The sequence below is a fragment of the Lagopus leucura genome, unplaced genomic scaffold (genome assembly GCF_019238085.1).
Source record: "Lagopus leucura isolate 7727_CA_CO unplaced genomic scaffold, USGS_WTPT01 Super-Scaffold_100054, whole genome shotgun sequence".
Classification (NCBI taxonomy): domain Eukaryota; kingdom Metazoa; phylum Chordata; class Aves; order Galliformes; family Phasianidae; genus Lagopus; species Lagopus leucura.
In genome coordinates, this window is record NW_024962300.1 from 469,074 (window position 1) to 481,883 (window position 12,810).

The window sequence follows — 12,810 nt, forward strand, 5'->3', positions numbered from 1 at the left end:
TTTTCTTGCTTCAAATCACAGAACCAGATGTTGGTGTTTGAAAATGCTCTGCAGGAGTGAGAGCTGCTAGTCCTGGTAGTGAGAGATGACAGACTTGCTGCAGAGCCAAGGAGCTTTTCCATGGACTCAGAAAAAATTCTACCACAAACAGAGCTGAGTAGTACTCAGGTTCCTAGTGGCCAGTATCACTGTGGAGTTACTGCCTGCATCTCTTCCTGCCCAATTCTTGTTTAAGGAGCAGTGCTACTTGAAGCATCTCATCCAGCTGTGAGGAGAGGACTTAGGGGCAGGACTGATGTTCTCTTCCACCCCCCTGCCTGGTACCGCTGTTTCTGCCCTTCAGCAGAGCCAGTGGAGGAGAGATGCTCTGCGTGTAGACTCCTGTACCTCAGGTACGGAAGACTCCCCAACCTGTGGTGCCGAGTGGCACAGGATGAGGTGAGAAACCTTCTGGCGAGGCCCTGCCAAGTGCTGAGAAGAGCCAGATGTGAGGGAGGTGAGGCTCTCCACTCCTCTGCTGTGATGGCCAGAGGAGATCACTGACACATCAGAAAATCCCCTTAAACTGTGAATAACTTCTTGAAGTGTGTGTGTGTATATATATATCTTGTGCCTTTACCTCCTGAGACAGCTGGCTGGATGAAGTGGTGCCACAGTATAAAAGAAAACCTTAGAGGGCATCGCACCTGCAGGGGCCGTGGTCTTTGCTTTGTTTTGAAGAGCTGTGGAGAGAAAACAATTTACTCTTTTCAAATTTGATGGCTGCACAGGCAATGTCAGGGTCTCCGCAGCGTATGTGTTTGAAATACTGTCTTGACTTTAGCAGACAGGGAGAAGAGAGTGCAGGGTTTGGAAATGAGATGGAAAATAAGCCAAAAGGGAGGAAAGGGTTGATTGCCATGGTGGGAATCAGAAGGGAGAAAAGCAAACCCAGGGCTGTGTGCTGAGGTATGTACTACCAAAAAAATCAATGCTTTCTCCTGTGACGTGGGATTGCATTACTCAGAGGAAAGCAGGGGGAAATGTGGCTGAAAGGAGCCAAGTTAATTTCCCTTCTTTCTCTGAGGGGGGGAAATATGAATCCTGCTTGAACTGAAGAGGATTATTTGTTACTTCATGAAGTTGCAGTTGGGTAAGTGATCTCAGTGCAGTTATTGTTCAGTAGGAAATGTTGTGATGGTATAGAACACTGCAGGTGCTGTGGGTTTGGTGTGGTTAGTGCAGGGATGATGCCAGGAAAGGTGTGGTGGTTCTGAGATGGCCTGGTGCAAACCTACCTGGAGTCCCTGCTTTTGGTGTTTGCAGTACCAGCGTCATCAGGCCTTGCTAATTAGACCAACTAATCAAGCAGTGGGGAGAAAGGCAGGCAGTCCTTAGTGGAAAATCTTGCTGCATCAAGTCAGAAATGTGGGCAGCCAAATGGGAGGTGAGTGTGGATCAGGAATGATTCTCTGAGTTGATCTGAATGGTAGCAGTTGGGTACTGTGGCAGAAGGCAGAAAACAGTTGTGAGCTCATGGAGCAGAGGGGGGTTTAATGAGGGCAGGGAAGCTTGGTGGTGTCTCTTGAGAGCAGAGAAATGGGATGATGCTTCCTGGTGGTGAAAGGAAGCAAGAAGGGTGTTTCTCCTTCCCTGGCCTGTGCTTATTACTGTGCCATTTGTCCTTGTTGCAGGTGGGTCCCACCCAGATGGTTGCAGCATCAGGGCACCACATCTGAGCTCTCCCACGAACCAACTTTGTTTGCAGGGGAAGGATTCGTATCTCATGTGTGAGGTTTTAGAGCTGAAACTGATTTGAGAAACTACTTCATTGTCTTGAGCACTGAGCTTAGGAGCCTGGGGGTTGGACTCGGCTTCTCTCCTAGCTTGCTGTGTGCCCCCAGACTGCTCTTCCTCTGCTTTCACATCTGTATCTGGGCAGCATGCTCTGAGGAGGTGCTCTTAATTAAGACTTCTACAGCTCCAAGCATGTTGAAGCCTGGGGTTCGGGTCAGAGAGCAGTGTCTGCAGTGCTTTGCATCCTACAGAGTGTCTTAAACCCATGTGTGTTTGTGCAAAGCGTGGCTTTAATTTCAGGCTCGTTGCAGGGTTGCCTGCTGTCTGCAGAACCACGGCTGTAGTGAAGAAGCTACGGGAGGAGCTGGCTGTGGCTTCCCTCTGCTCCACTGCCAGCAGTGAAGGGCAATCTGCCTGATGGTGTGCATGTACAGCACCACTTCCCTGCAGTCCACTGGGCTGTCTGTTGGGGATGCAGTGTATTCATTTCCTTCCAAGTCCCTGCTAGCTAGGAAAAGTAATAATCTGCAGTGTTTACCTTCTCTGTCCTCAGAAATTAAGCAGCTTTGGCAGAGCACATGTGTTTTGCAAAACGCTGGAGCCCCCCGAGGGTTTTGTGTGCAAAAGCTGAGAGAATCAAATAAAGCAGTGTTTTGCACAGGGAGCACGCACTCCTCCTGCTCCATCACCACGCTCTGTGCAGCAATCTTGTTGCATCAGCTGGCCCCTGCTTCCTGCGAAGGTTTGGGGTGTCAAAGGGGTGCAAAGGGAGTTGACCCCTCTGTGGGTTTTGCAGGGGTTGCCCAGGACAGAGAGGGCAGCTGGGTGACTGAGTTGTGGCTTTGGAATTGAGGTCATTACATTAAAAACAAACAAACAAAAAAAACCTCTTAAGATGTGCTTTTCCCCATCCAGCTTGTTTGAGCTTCTCTATCCCAGGCTTCTCCTCCTGTGCTGTTAACTCTGCTTTGCTTCACAGATAACTTGTCTAGGAAGGAAAAACAGCTGCTTCAACTTTGTGCAACATCTTGACAAGCCTTAATCTATTGGGGGGGGGGGGGGGGGTGGAAAACAACCAGACTATCATAGAAAGATTTGAGTTGGAAGGGACCCTTAAAGGCCATCTGCTCCCATTCCTTGCACTGAACAGGGACACCCACAGCTCCGTCAGTGCTCTGAGCCCCATCCAGCCTGACCTTAGATGTCTGCAGGCATGGGGCAGCACTGCCTCTCTGGGAGCTGTGGTATCCTTAGCACAGTGTCCATCTGGCTAAGTGTGCTGATGGTAAGTAAACTGACCCTCACTTGCTGCCCTGAGACTGAGGGGGATGCACTGGCTGGGAAAAGCTGCACATCTTCCTCTGATTCCCTGACCTCAGAACCCTGCTGTTTACTGTCTGTTAATGCCTTGCTCATCCCTGTAGCAGTATGAGGAACGCTATGGAAGGATGGATTGACCCGTAGGTAATGCAGCTCTTAAGTCAGAGCATGGTGGGGCAGTGCTTGCTTGGCAGAGGGGAATGTGATGTGCTGCATAGCAGGGGTGATTATTGCAAGGATGTGAATCTTTGCTTGATCCTCTGAGGAGACTTCACAGCGAGAATGAGACATTCCACGTGTGTGTATTAGTTATTTACTGCTCATGTTTCTGCTGATCTGTGACGAGTTGCCATCTTCAGAAATAAAACCTCTGTGCCTTTGCATGAAGGAACCCTGTGAATTCACTGTACTGTGCACTATGTAGTACTGTGTACTATTCACGATGCAGCCCTTGGGCTGTGATGCAGGAGCAGGATGCACAGGCTCCCAGGTGAAATGCATTAATGGCTGCAGTTCCAGCTATTCAAGCAGAAGCATTTTCATCTGAGAGTGTTTGGGGAAGATGAAGTGATGACATGTTATTTTAGGTAATTATTTCACACTTTTTCACACGGTGGCATTTGCCCTAGGCTCAGTCTGAGGTGTGGGGGGCTGATTCTTAATGAAATAAGCTCATGCTTGCTACAAAGGACAAATTAATCTCTGGATGTCTGATTTGGAAATGCTCTTATTTGCCACCTTGTGTGAGTTCAGTTTGCTACTGTGGTCTTGTCAGCCAGTGAATCAGTTCTGTTTCTTTAGTTGCAGAAGCATCTATGGCTTGAAATAAGGAATTCAAGCAAAATTTGGCAAGATCTAAGCTTGCTCAAGCCCCGTGTTTGACCCTGCACAAGCACATGGAGCAGAGGCACTGGGGTGAAATGCATCTGTTAGAGTGGACTGCAGGGATATGGAGCTCAGAGCCACCTGGAGCTCCTCAGTGATGACATCTGGGATCCTTTGGGTTCAGTGAAGAGTTGGCAGCTGTAGGCTGTGCTTATGAGAGGGGGCTGTGTGATAGCTGTGGAATATCCCCAGCTGGAAGGGACCTGCATGCACCATCCAGTCCGACCCCTGGCTGTCTGTAGACCACCCAAAATTCAAACCTGTGTGCTGTCCAAAGCTGCTTCTCTTATATCTGGCCCTGGTGATAAAGCTGGGAGAAATGCTTTGTGTTCTGCCATGTGTTTCCCTAGCTGCAGCTCTGTGTTAGGATAAGCACAGGGATGCTCTGTGTTTGGGGGAGGTTTCCGTGTGTGCTTGCTGTGCTCATGGTCTTTTTTGTTTGAGCCTTTGCTGTTTGAGAGAAAGTGTTGCTCAGCAGCTGTCTCTACTGTCTGTGCCTTTATTTTGTTATGAATAAAATAGGAATAAAGGGGGAAGTGCATCTGGGTTGTTGAGCAGTGGGATGCTGAGCTCTGAGCATCCTGCACCCAGCCACGTCCCATGGCCACCTCCTCCCTGGCAGCGTCCCCAGGGCAGTGACGTGGGCCCAGCTGGGCGGTCCCGTTGCTCTGGGAACAAGAATGGCAACAGCCAGGCAGTGCTGAGTTTGGGACTGGAGTGTGAGTGCATCCGTGGGGTGGGGAGAGTGGTCCTGGGGGGCTGTGAGGGCACTGCAGTGAGGTGGTGATAGCTGGGTCCCCTCCTTTGCCATAGAGGGGGGTGCTGGGTGAAATAGAGGGCAGTTTTCAGTGCTGTTGGGGGTGAGGGGGCACGGATCTATGAGGGGAGGTTAACCCTGTGTGGCAACACAGATCGGTGGCTGGGGGGTCCCTCCATCAAGAGGTGCCTGGGAGTAATCCACGGTGGGCAGGTTGGTGGAAAGTGCAGCAGATGGGGATAGATGGAGGTGGCTGCAAAACTGTCCTTTCCTGGTGCTGTGCATCCGTAGGTGGCTTCCCAAGAGGCAGTTCCTGTGTGTGCCTAGGGAGAATACAAGGCTTGGCTTCACCGTGCATCCAGGAGGGTGTGGATGACAGAATCATTAAGGTTGGAATAGATGGTGAGGATCCCCAAGCCCAACTGCACCCCACTGTGCCCACTGACGGTGTTCCTCGGTGCCCCATCTCTGTGGTTGTTGCACACCTCCAGGCTGTTTCCTTTGAGCAACAGCCTCTGTCCCTTGTCCAAGGGCAGCAATCCCTGAAGCCAAGGATTTGACCCAAAGCTCAATCCAGCCAAGGTGGGATCATGGGAAGTTTATTCCTCTGCCTTTTAGTTACCAGCTCATCTCCAGGTTGGCATCTTTGAGTTGAATTCATGCTTCTTTTCTTCCAAAGATGAAAGCAGCCTGGTGAGAGCTGGGTATGAATATATATGCAGCTTTATTTGGTGGCAGATCAGGACAGCTGGGAGGCTTGCAACTTCTGGTGCCTCTCAGCAGATGCCTGGTCCTTTGGGGTCACTGGTTAGGGTGCATCCTGCTGCCTGCACTGGAAACTGGAGGTGGGTCAGAAAAGGAGGCTGTGTCTTCCAGGAATGCTGGCAGTTTCCCTTCTTCCTGCTTGGGTGTGCATGGGAGAGGCTGCAGGGAAGGCGAACAACACTGTAAGTGCTGGAGGAAGGAGCTGCAGTTATAATACATGGAGCCAAAGAGCCTCCAGAAGACCTTGGAGAGAAATTTGGGCCACCTAACAGCCAGCTGAGGGCTGAAGTTTAGTCGAATGGGAGGCGTAATACCAGCCTGCTATTAATTATCTCAGCTGTGGTAGAGCTTTTGTGATAAATTGCAGGGTGACAGCCCCTAAGTGATAAAATATGGAGGGAGTGGAATGTGAAGGTGGCAGGTGAAGCTTCCTGGGTAGCGTGACTTGATTTAGAAAGCACTCAGCCACTTAGCAGTAGGCTGGAGGTTGGTCCTGGAAGTTCTGCTTCTCTTTTCTTGGCTTTCTTGAGGTGCTGTTTGTATGGTAATGATGGCTAAGCAGGCGATTTCTAGGCAAGAAATGTGATCTTGCTACTTAAGCCTGAACGGGGCAAGATGATTTAGACTAACAAAATTGTTCAATAGCATCCTGATGCGAGGTTTTAACAGATCTCCTGTCTTGCTCTTCCAGCAAAGCATAATCGAAAGGCCAATTATCCAATTACTCCAGAGAGATGCTTTGTCTCTGCAGAAGGAAGGAGAAAGAAGATTTACAGTGTGTATACCAAAGGAGAATTCAGCCACAGATGGGTCTGTGCTACAAGAAGAGCTGGGTTCTACTGCAGTGCGGAGTGTGCTGATGGGCAGGGAAGGGCAGTCAGCTGGTGAGGGACCAGCTCCCAGCCTGCAGTCACAGCATGTGCAGGCAGGGAGCTGCCTTCATCCCAACCCCTCTGTTTTTTCCTTAATATCTACAGAAATGTGGTATTTATTTCTCGTTTGGTTTGACTTCGCATGCTGGACGTGTGCATGCAGCCCTGCCTTCTGCCTACACATCTATGTGGTTAGTTTGGCTGTGTGACCCCAGCCTGGGTTATGAGCCAAGCACTCATTGGGTCAGAGGTTGACATGTGCTTTTATTGACCACTCGTGCAGCTCGTGACCACGAAGGCTCATCTGGGAGCAGGCAGATGCTCTGCAGAGCTTTCTTGCAAAGTCTCACTGCAAAAGCTGTGAGCCCACATCATGCAACGAACCCTTTTGCTTTCCTCTGAAGATGATCCTGGTCTTCGATAGTGAGGGAACAGGCATCCAAGCTGAAAGTTGCTTTGGTCTCCTGAATCCAGGGCTCAGATCCTCCATACTTTTAACGAGGGTGGTTCTTCATTCCTTCTCTTTCCACTCTGTGGCCATTTCAGTGACTCATTTGCCACTGCCCAAAACTTGAGAGTGAAGAACCCGTGCAAGGCAGGGCTGCGTAGCAGCTGCTGGTGTTTAAATCAAGTTCTTGCCCAGCAGTACTGAGGAATTCGGCCTGGTGCAGCGGGATGCTTTGGGCTGGAAACAGGAGAAATAGGTGGTGAGTTCAATAGCAGGAGCAAAACCAAGTGTGGGGTTGGGTCACTGAGGTCAATGACAACTGGTGGAGCATGAAGGCTGGCTCCAGGTGTGCCATCTGCCTGCAAAAGGCAGGAATCACATCTGTGCTGGGCAGGGGAGGCTCTAACATTGCTTTGGGAGCTACTGGGAAGGAGCACAAGGTGTTTGTGGGTGCATCTTCAGCCAGGTGTGAGAGGCTTGATGGCTTCCACCGTGACATCTCTTGAGTTCTGCCTCCTGAGATGAAACCATAAGCACGGGTGGTGCTCCCCCTGGCCTTACAGCACATCTGTTGGTGCCTTGAGCACGTGAAGCTGTCACATCTGAGACTCCTTAGCCCCAGCTCTTGGGTTCCTGCTTGGGTTTGTGGCTGGGCATTAGTTGAGAGGTGTTCTGGCATGAGCTTCTGCACTTGTTTTCAGGGCTGAGATCTCCTTGATTCCCAGGTACTGAATGTTGGCTTTCAAGCCCGGAGCTCCTTGTTCCCTCCCAAACAGATGTGATTATTTGGTTCAGCTGGGGCTGAACGCCTCACAAAAACCTCCCTGCAGCTGAGATCCTCCTGGAGGATGGGTGGCTTTGGCTGGTGCACCTATGGGTGCTGTTAATTGCAATAAGCCCACCAGAGAGGCATTCAGCAGCTGCAGCAGCAGAGGACAGCCCCAAGGCATGGCCAGTGCTGCAGCAACAAGGTGCTCTGCCTGCTGCTTGGAGTCCTCCCTGGGTGAACAAAACAGAAGTTAAACCCTGGCTTTGTAAGCCAGTGTGGAAGCTTTGCTTGTCCTCTTAAACGATTACCTTGTCAGTGGCATCTGAATTCATTTGTCTGCTGTTCCAGCAGTGTTAACAAATGCTACTCGAAGGCGTGCTTTCTGACACTGCCACCATCATTCACTGCGGGGTGAGATGTTTAAGGAATGGATGGGCTGTGGTGATTTGCGAGGGCTGTAATTTTCATTTGGGTGACACTGCAAACCACGCAGCCCAAGTCACCCCATGGGGACACTGAGAAAGTCCAAGGCAAAAGGCAGTCAGTGCTCCCAACCTGGAGCTGAAGCAATCCCAAAGCCACAAACGCTGGAGCCCGCATCTATGTTTGTGATGTGGGTGAAGGTGAAAATTCATGGCTGGGCCAGCGTGCTTTCTGTGGCGTATTACTCCTAGGGTGCTGAGTATGGTTTTGTTGCTGTATGTCCCCATCCCTCATGATGTTTTCTGCTTTGGGGAGCTGGTGCAGCTCCCACGAGGAAGACTGGGCTGTAACAGAGGGCTGTGGGGAGGGCACCCAGGCAGCCCAACATCCGAGTCCTGTCGGTTACCCTCCAGGTTCCGTTGGGCTCCATGTCATCCCAACGGCTCCCTGCCCTGCTCCTGTCCCCCTGGCTCATCCAGAGCCACTGGGGCTGTTTGTACAGCAGGACTGGGTGCTGCACAAAGTGAATCCTGCTAGAGAAGCACTCGTTACTTGTCCTAAGGTAGGGTCTGACCATGGGGTGGGGGTGAGGAGGTCTGTTGGCTGGAGGACTGACAGCTGTGTGATGCTCAGCAGGAGTGAACTGAGCTAGGAGCACGCGTGGGGGAGATGGAAGGGTGTCAGGGAGTTATGAAGTTGCTGTGCAGCTTACAATGGTGGCAGAGACTTCTGGCTTGGCTGTGGTTTAAAAGAAGCCTTAGGGGAGAGTGAAGGCTGTGTGTCCTTGGTGACCTTCAGTTTAGCTTTTTTTTTTTTTTTTTTTTGCTTTTCTATGGGCTTTTGGGGGATATGTTTGGATCTTCCACTCAAAACCTGCTCACAGTTCTGGACTGATGCCCAGCTCAAGAGGCATCTGTACTCAACCCAAAACCGAGGTGCCAAGAGCCAGAGGCATCACCCATTAATAGCCCTTGGGTCCAACAGACCTGGAGCACAGAAGGATTGCAGTCCTCAACGTTTCTGGCTGCTTGCAGCCCCCACCACACCTCAGTGGGGCCATGGGGCTTCTTTCTGTCCAGTGGGGCTGGCTTTTTTTCTGCTTGTCCCCTCCTCACGCTGGAGCTCAGCAAGGCCCTGAGCTGCAGCTGTGCCCTGCTGGAGGTGGGGGGTGATGGGATGGGGGATGGAAATAGTCATCTTGGGCATGATGAACAGGATTAATTTCAGGCAAAGTTAAATTACAGCTAGAAAATTGTAACAAATAATCCAGTTATTCTCAAGACCCAGTAATAAAGCGTAGAAATCCAGATTAATGTTGTATCATCCCCATTACATTTCTCTTGAAAAAATAGTTATTTCCAGCTTGAAATCCTATCCCTTGCTGTAGCATGTCCTTGTGTCTGCAGGACTGGGCTGTGCTCCCTTGTTTCTGCCATAAGAGCAGAGGGGGAACAGCCACCATGTATGCCTGTCTGTGCCTTTTGGGTTGAGGGCTGTCCTTGATTTCTGTGCTTGTCCTTTCCTAGCACTGCGTGAGGAGTCTGATGCCATAAATGTGTGCAGCACTGCTTGTGGAGTGAAGGACTGAAGTGATGAACTTCCTGGGGTTGCTTATAGAGGGCTTGTCAGTGGCCCTGCTTTCATGTGTTTACATTTTAACTCGTTGCTCGTGGTTTTTAAAGGTTTTCTCCTGGTTTTTAAAGGGTTTCATGCTCTCACTATTGTTACAGCCTCAGTGATGCCTGTAGGGAGCTTTGAGTTTGGGTGTTAATAAAGGGAAATTAAGGCCCTTGTTCTCCATGGAGAAGATGCTCTTGAGCACCAGGGTAATTTCATGCCTGGAAAGAATCATATTTGTTGGGTAATTTTTGTAGCTTAAACCAACCAAATTAGCCTTGAGAAATGCTAACTTCCCATCAGAGTATTGAACTCAATGCTCTGTTCGTTAGAAGGCTCCCAGCACGAAGGGTAGAAACTTGGCTGGCAAGGCAGGAAAGTGGTGTGCTGTCATTGATGCATCATGATCCCAGGGGCTTTGAGGTTGTTGGTCTGAGCACTCTGAGAGCAAAGTTGTAGCAGGCTGGCACTGCTGCGTTGCTTCCTCCTTTGTCAAGTGCATGGGCATGCTCCTGTCCAGGCGTCCAGCTACAGCCTGGATGCAGATCCTGATATGTCAGTGCTGGCACTGAGACCTTACAGTCTGACTTCTCTTCTGGATTTTAAAAGTCCCATTGCTGCTTCTTGCAGGCCGGCTGAAACATGGCTACCAACAAGCTCCACCAATCTGTGGGATCCTCCAAAAGCCCTGATGGGTTCCAGAAAGAAGTGGTGGCACCCTTTAACCCAAAGCTGGTCACTGAGGTGGAGGAGCCGGTAACAGTAAGTACCAACTGTGGCCATGTGGAGCTGTTAAGGTGGGAAGCATCCACCCTCCGTGTCCCCCTCCTTGCTGCCATGCTTCTCTGTTGGAGGTGGCTGTTGCAGTGCCTTGGGGACAGGCTGTGTGTTGGTTTATTTAGGGGAAGTCCAGGCTCTTGTCTGTGTGCATTGGAACTGAGCTGAGCCTATGAGGTATTGCACAAGGACAGCTGGAGCTCCAACACGTGCTCCTTGCTGTGTCCCCATGGTGTGAGGCAGGGACGCCTCCAGCCACAGTCTGTGATGGTACCCGCGACTGCTGAGCTGCAAACTCTCTCTTCCTCATCCCCAAATGTTCCTTCTGCCGACCAGAGCTGACCCAGTGCTGAGCCTCTATTGAGGAGACATCTATGCAGACCTCTGCATAGGGTCTGTGAGGCCAACCTGCAGAAAACAAGCAGTTAGAACAAGGTAAATGAGGACTCGGACCCCAAACCCGGTCCTGGCACGGTGCTGCTCTCCTGGGACTCGCCCAGCAGTGACATCTCTGCACGCAATCACATTGTGTGGAGCTGGGGACTTGAGACAAAGCTCCTCCCTGCTCTCCTCCAAGGTCACTGGCTCCATGCAGCAAAGCTAAAGAGGAAACAAATGCCCGAAGAGCAGAAATCCCCAAACGTGTCACTTCGAATCACAGAGGAGCGGCTAATGGGACAGAGCTGCTCTGTTGGAGCCTGTGTATTCCGCTCTATATAATTAATTTACTGGCGATGAATATTTCAGCAGGTAACTTATGGGGCTTCCAGGACTGTCCTAGTGGCTGCAGTTGTAAATGATTCATCGGTAGGGCTTGAACAAGAAAAGCCTTTCAGGAGGAAGGCCTTTCTGCAGCCCTGGCTGCGTTTTGCCTTGCAGCTGACTCCTTCTGCCTTCCTGAAGGAGATGTCCCTCACCACGGAGCAGAGGTTGGCCAGCACCCACAGCACACGACGGCCCCGCATTGTGCAGCTCCTGGACATGAGTGACACCTCCTATCAAAAGGTACTGTTTTCCTGCCCTTTTCCTTGCTGTTTAACCTGGCATTTCAGGAGCAAGTATGTCAGGCTTGCCCCCGGCTTCTCTCGGTAGCAGGGTGAGAAGGTCTTGCTGCCCTCTGGAAGCGCTGATGGTGCTGGAGTTCCTCATGCTGAGAGAAAGGCAAAATGTTTTTGCATCGCTGGGATGTTTTTAATGCTGAAGCCAATAGAAATAAACTGCTGAAATCAGTGCTGCAGCTTAGCTACCCTTGCTAAAGCACAGCATGGGAGAAGGATGGAGCAGGAAACAATCTGCCCTCTTCCATCCTTGCTCCCTAATGGCCACAGCTCCATTGCTGGTGGCAGCGTGGGCCCTTGAAGACTGGGTGCCCTATGGCAATGACTCAAAATTGATTAACAAAAGCTATTTTATTAATGCTTTGGGTTGGGACCCCTATAGGGTGTTGGATTTGCCAGCTGCGTGGTCCTGCTAGGTACCCACACCTGGCAGAGGGAGCAGATGTGCTTTATTCTGGAGGATTGCTCAGCGTGTGACACGAGGTGGGTTGCTGGGCAGGAATTTGCCAGGCAGAGACCTGTAACGGGTTGGTGCAGAGTTGCCCTGCGCAGCACAGGAGGTGGAGGCACGTTGGATGAGTGCCCCATGCGTGAAATAAATCATCCTTTCACACAGAGCTCATGGGAGACAAAGATGCCAGGTCCAGCCTTACTCAAGTTGTCCAGTGATGCTTGACAAGAGGTGAACTTTACCACCATCCAGCGCTCACCCCACTTGCCTTTGTCCTACTGCATTGCTTTCCTTCTGGCCTTCTCTCCTTTGGAACCATTCTATGCTCGTTAGTTTCTGTGCTCCGCATCCAGATGAGATATCTGGGGACCTGTGGGACTCGATTTCTGTCTCAGGGCAAAGCTCATCTCAGGAGTTGGTCTTGGAGCCCTACGCAAACTCTTGGGCTTCAGCTCTTCCCTGAGTGCTCTTCTGATGAATTCTCTAGGACAGTGTGAGCACGCTGGCTCCTCTCACTGCTGTCTCATATCTCCAGTTCTCCTCAGTTGACCTGGATCAGACCTTGTTCCAGCCTTTCCCATCCGAGGTGGTGTTCCAGAGCTATGTCCCCTGTGAGGTCTACGAGGTACCCCTGGTTCTGAGGAACAACGACACGGTAAGTGCTGGGCTGCGTGTCTCTAACACTGTGCTGGAGAGGAGAGTGGTGTAATACGTGTGAAATGCAGCGTGCCATATCCAGAACAAAGTGTCTCACATTCTTCCTGTCACAAAGACGTGGACGTGTTCCTGTGATATTAGAGTTTTTATCACTAGTTTTGACCATGCATGGGTGGGTTTTAACCCAAAGGAGGTTTTTGAGATGACATCCTTCCTCTTGAAAGCTCTGGACGGG

At 50.8% G+C, this 12,810-nt stretch overlaps 1 protein-coding gene across 1 annotated transcript in view; it reads left to right on the forward strand.

Moving 5' to 3' along the window:
* Nucleotides 1–12,810, forward strand: part of HYDIN (HYDIN axonemal central pair apparatus protein) — a 116,780-nt gene that overhangs the window by 3,775 nt on the left and 100,195 nt on the right. The window contains exons 3-5 of the mRNA XM_042886119.1: nucleotides 10,263–10,394; nucleotides 11,289–11,414; nucleotides 12,454–12,573. Of these exons, the coding sequence (XP_042742053.1) occupies nucleotides 10,275–10,394; nucleotides 11,289–11,414; nucleotides 12,454–12,573 (366 nt within the window). The 5' untranslated portion in view covers nucleotides 10,263–10,274. The remainder of the gene's footprint in view (nucleotides 1–10,262; nucleotides 10,395–11,288; nucleotides 11,415–12,453; nucleotides 12,574–12,810) is intronic.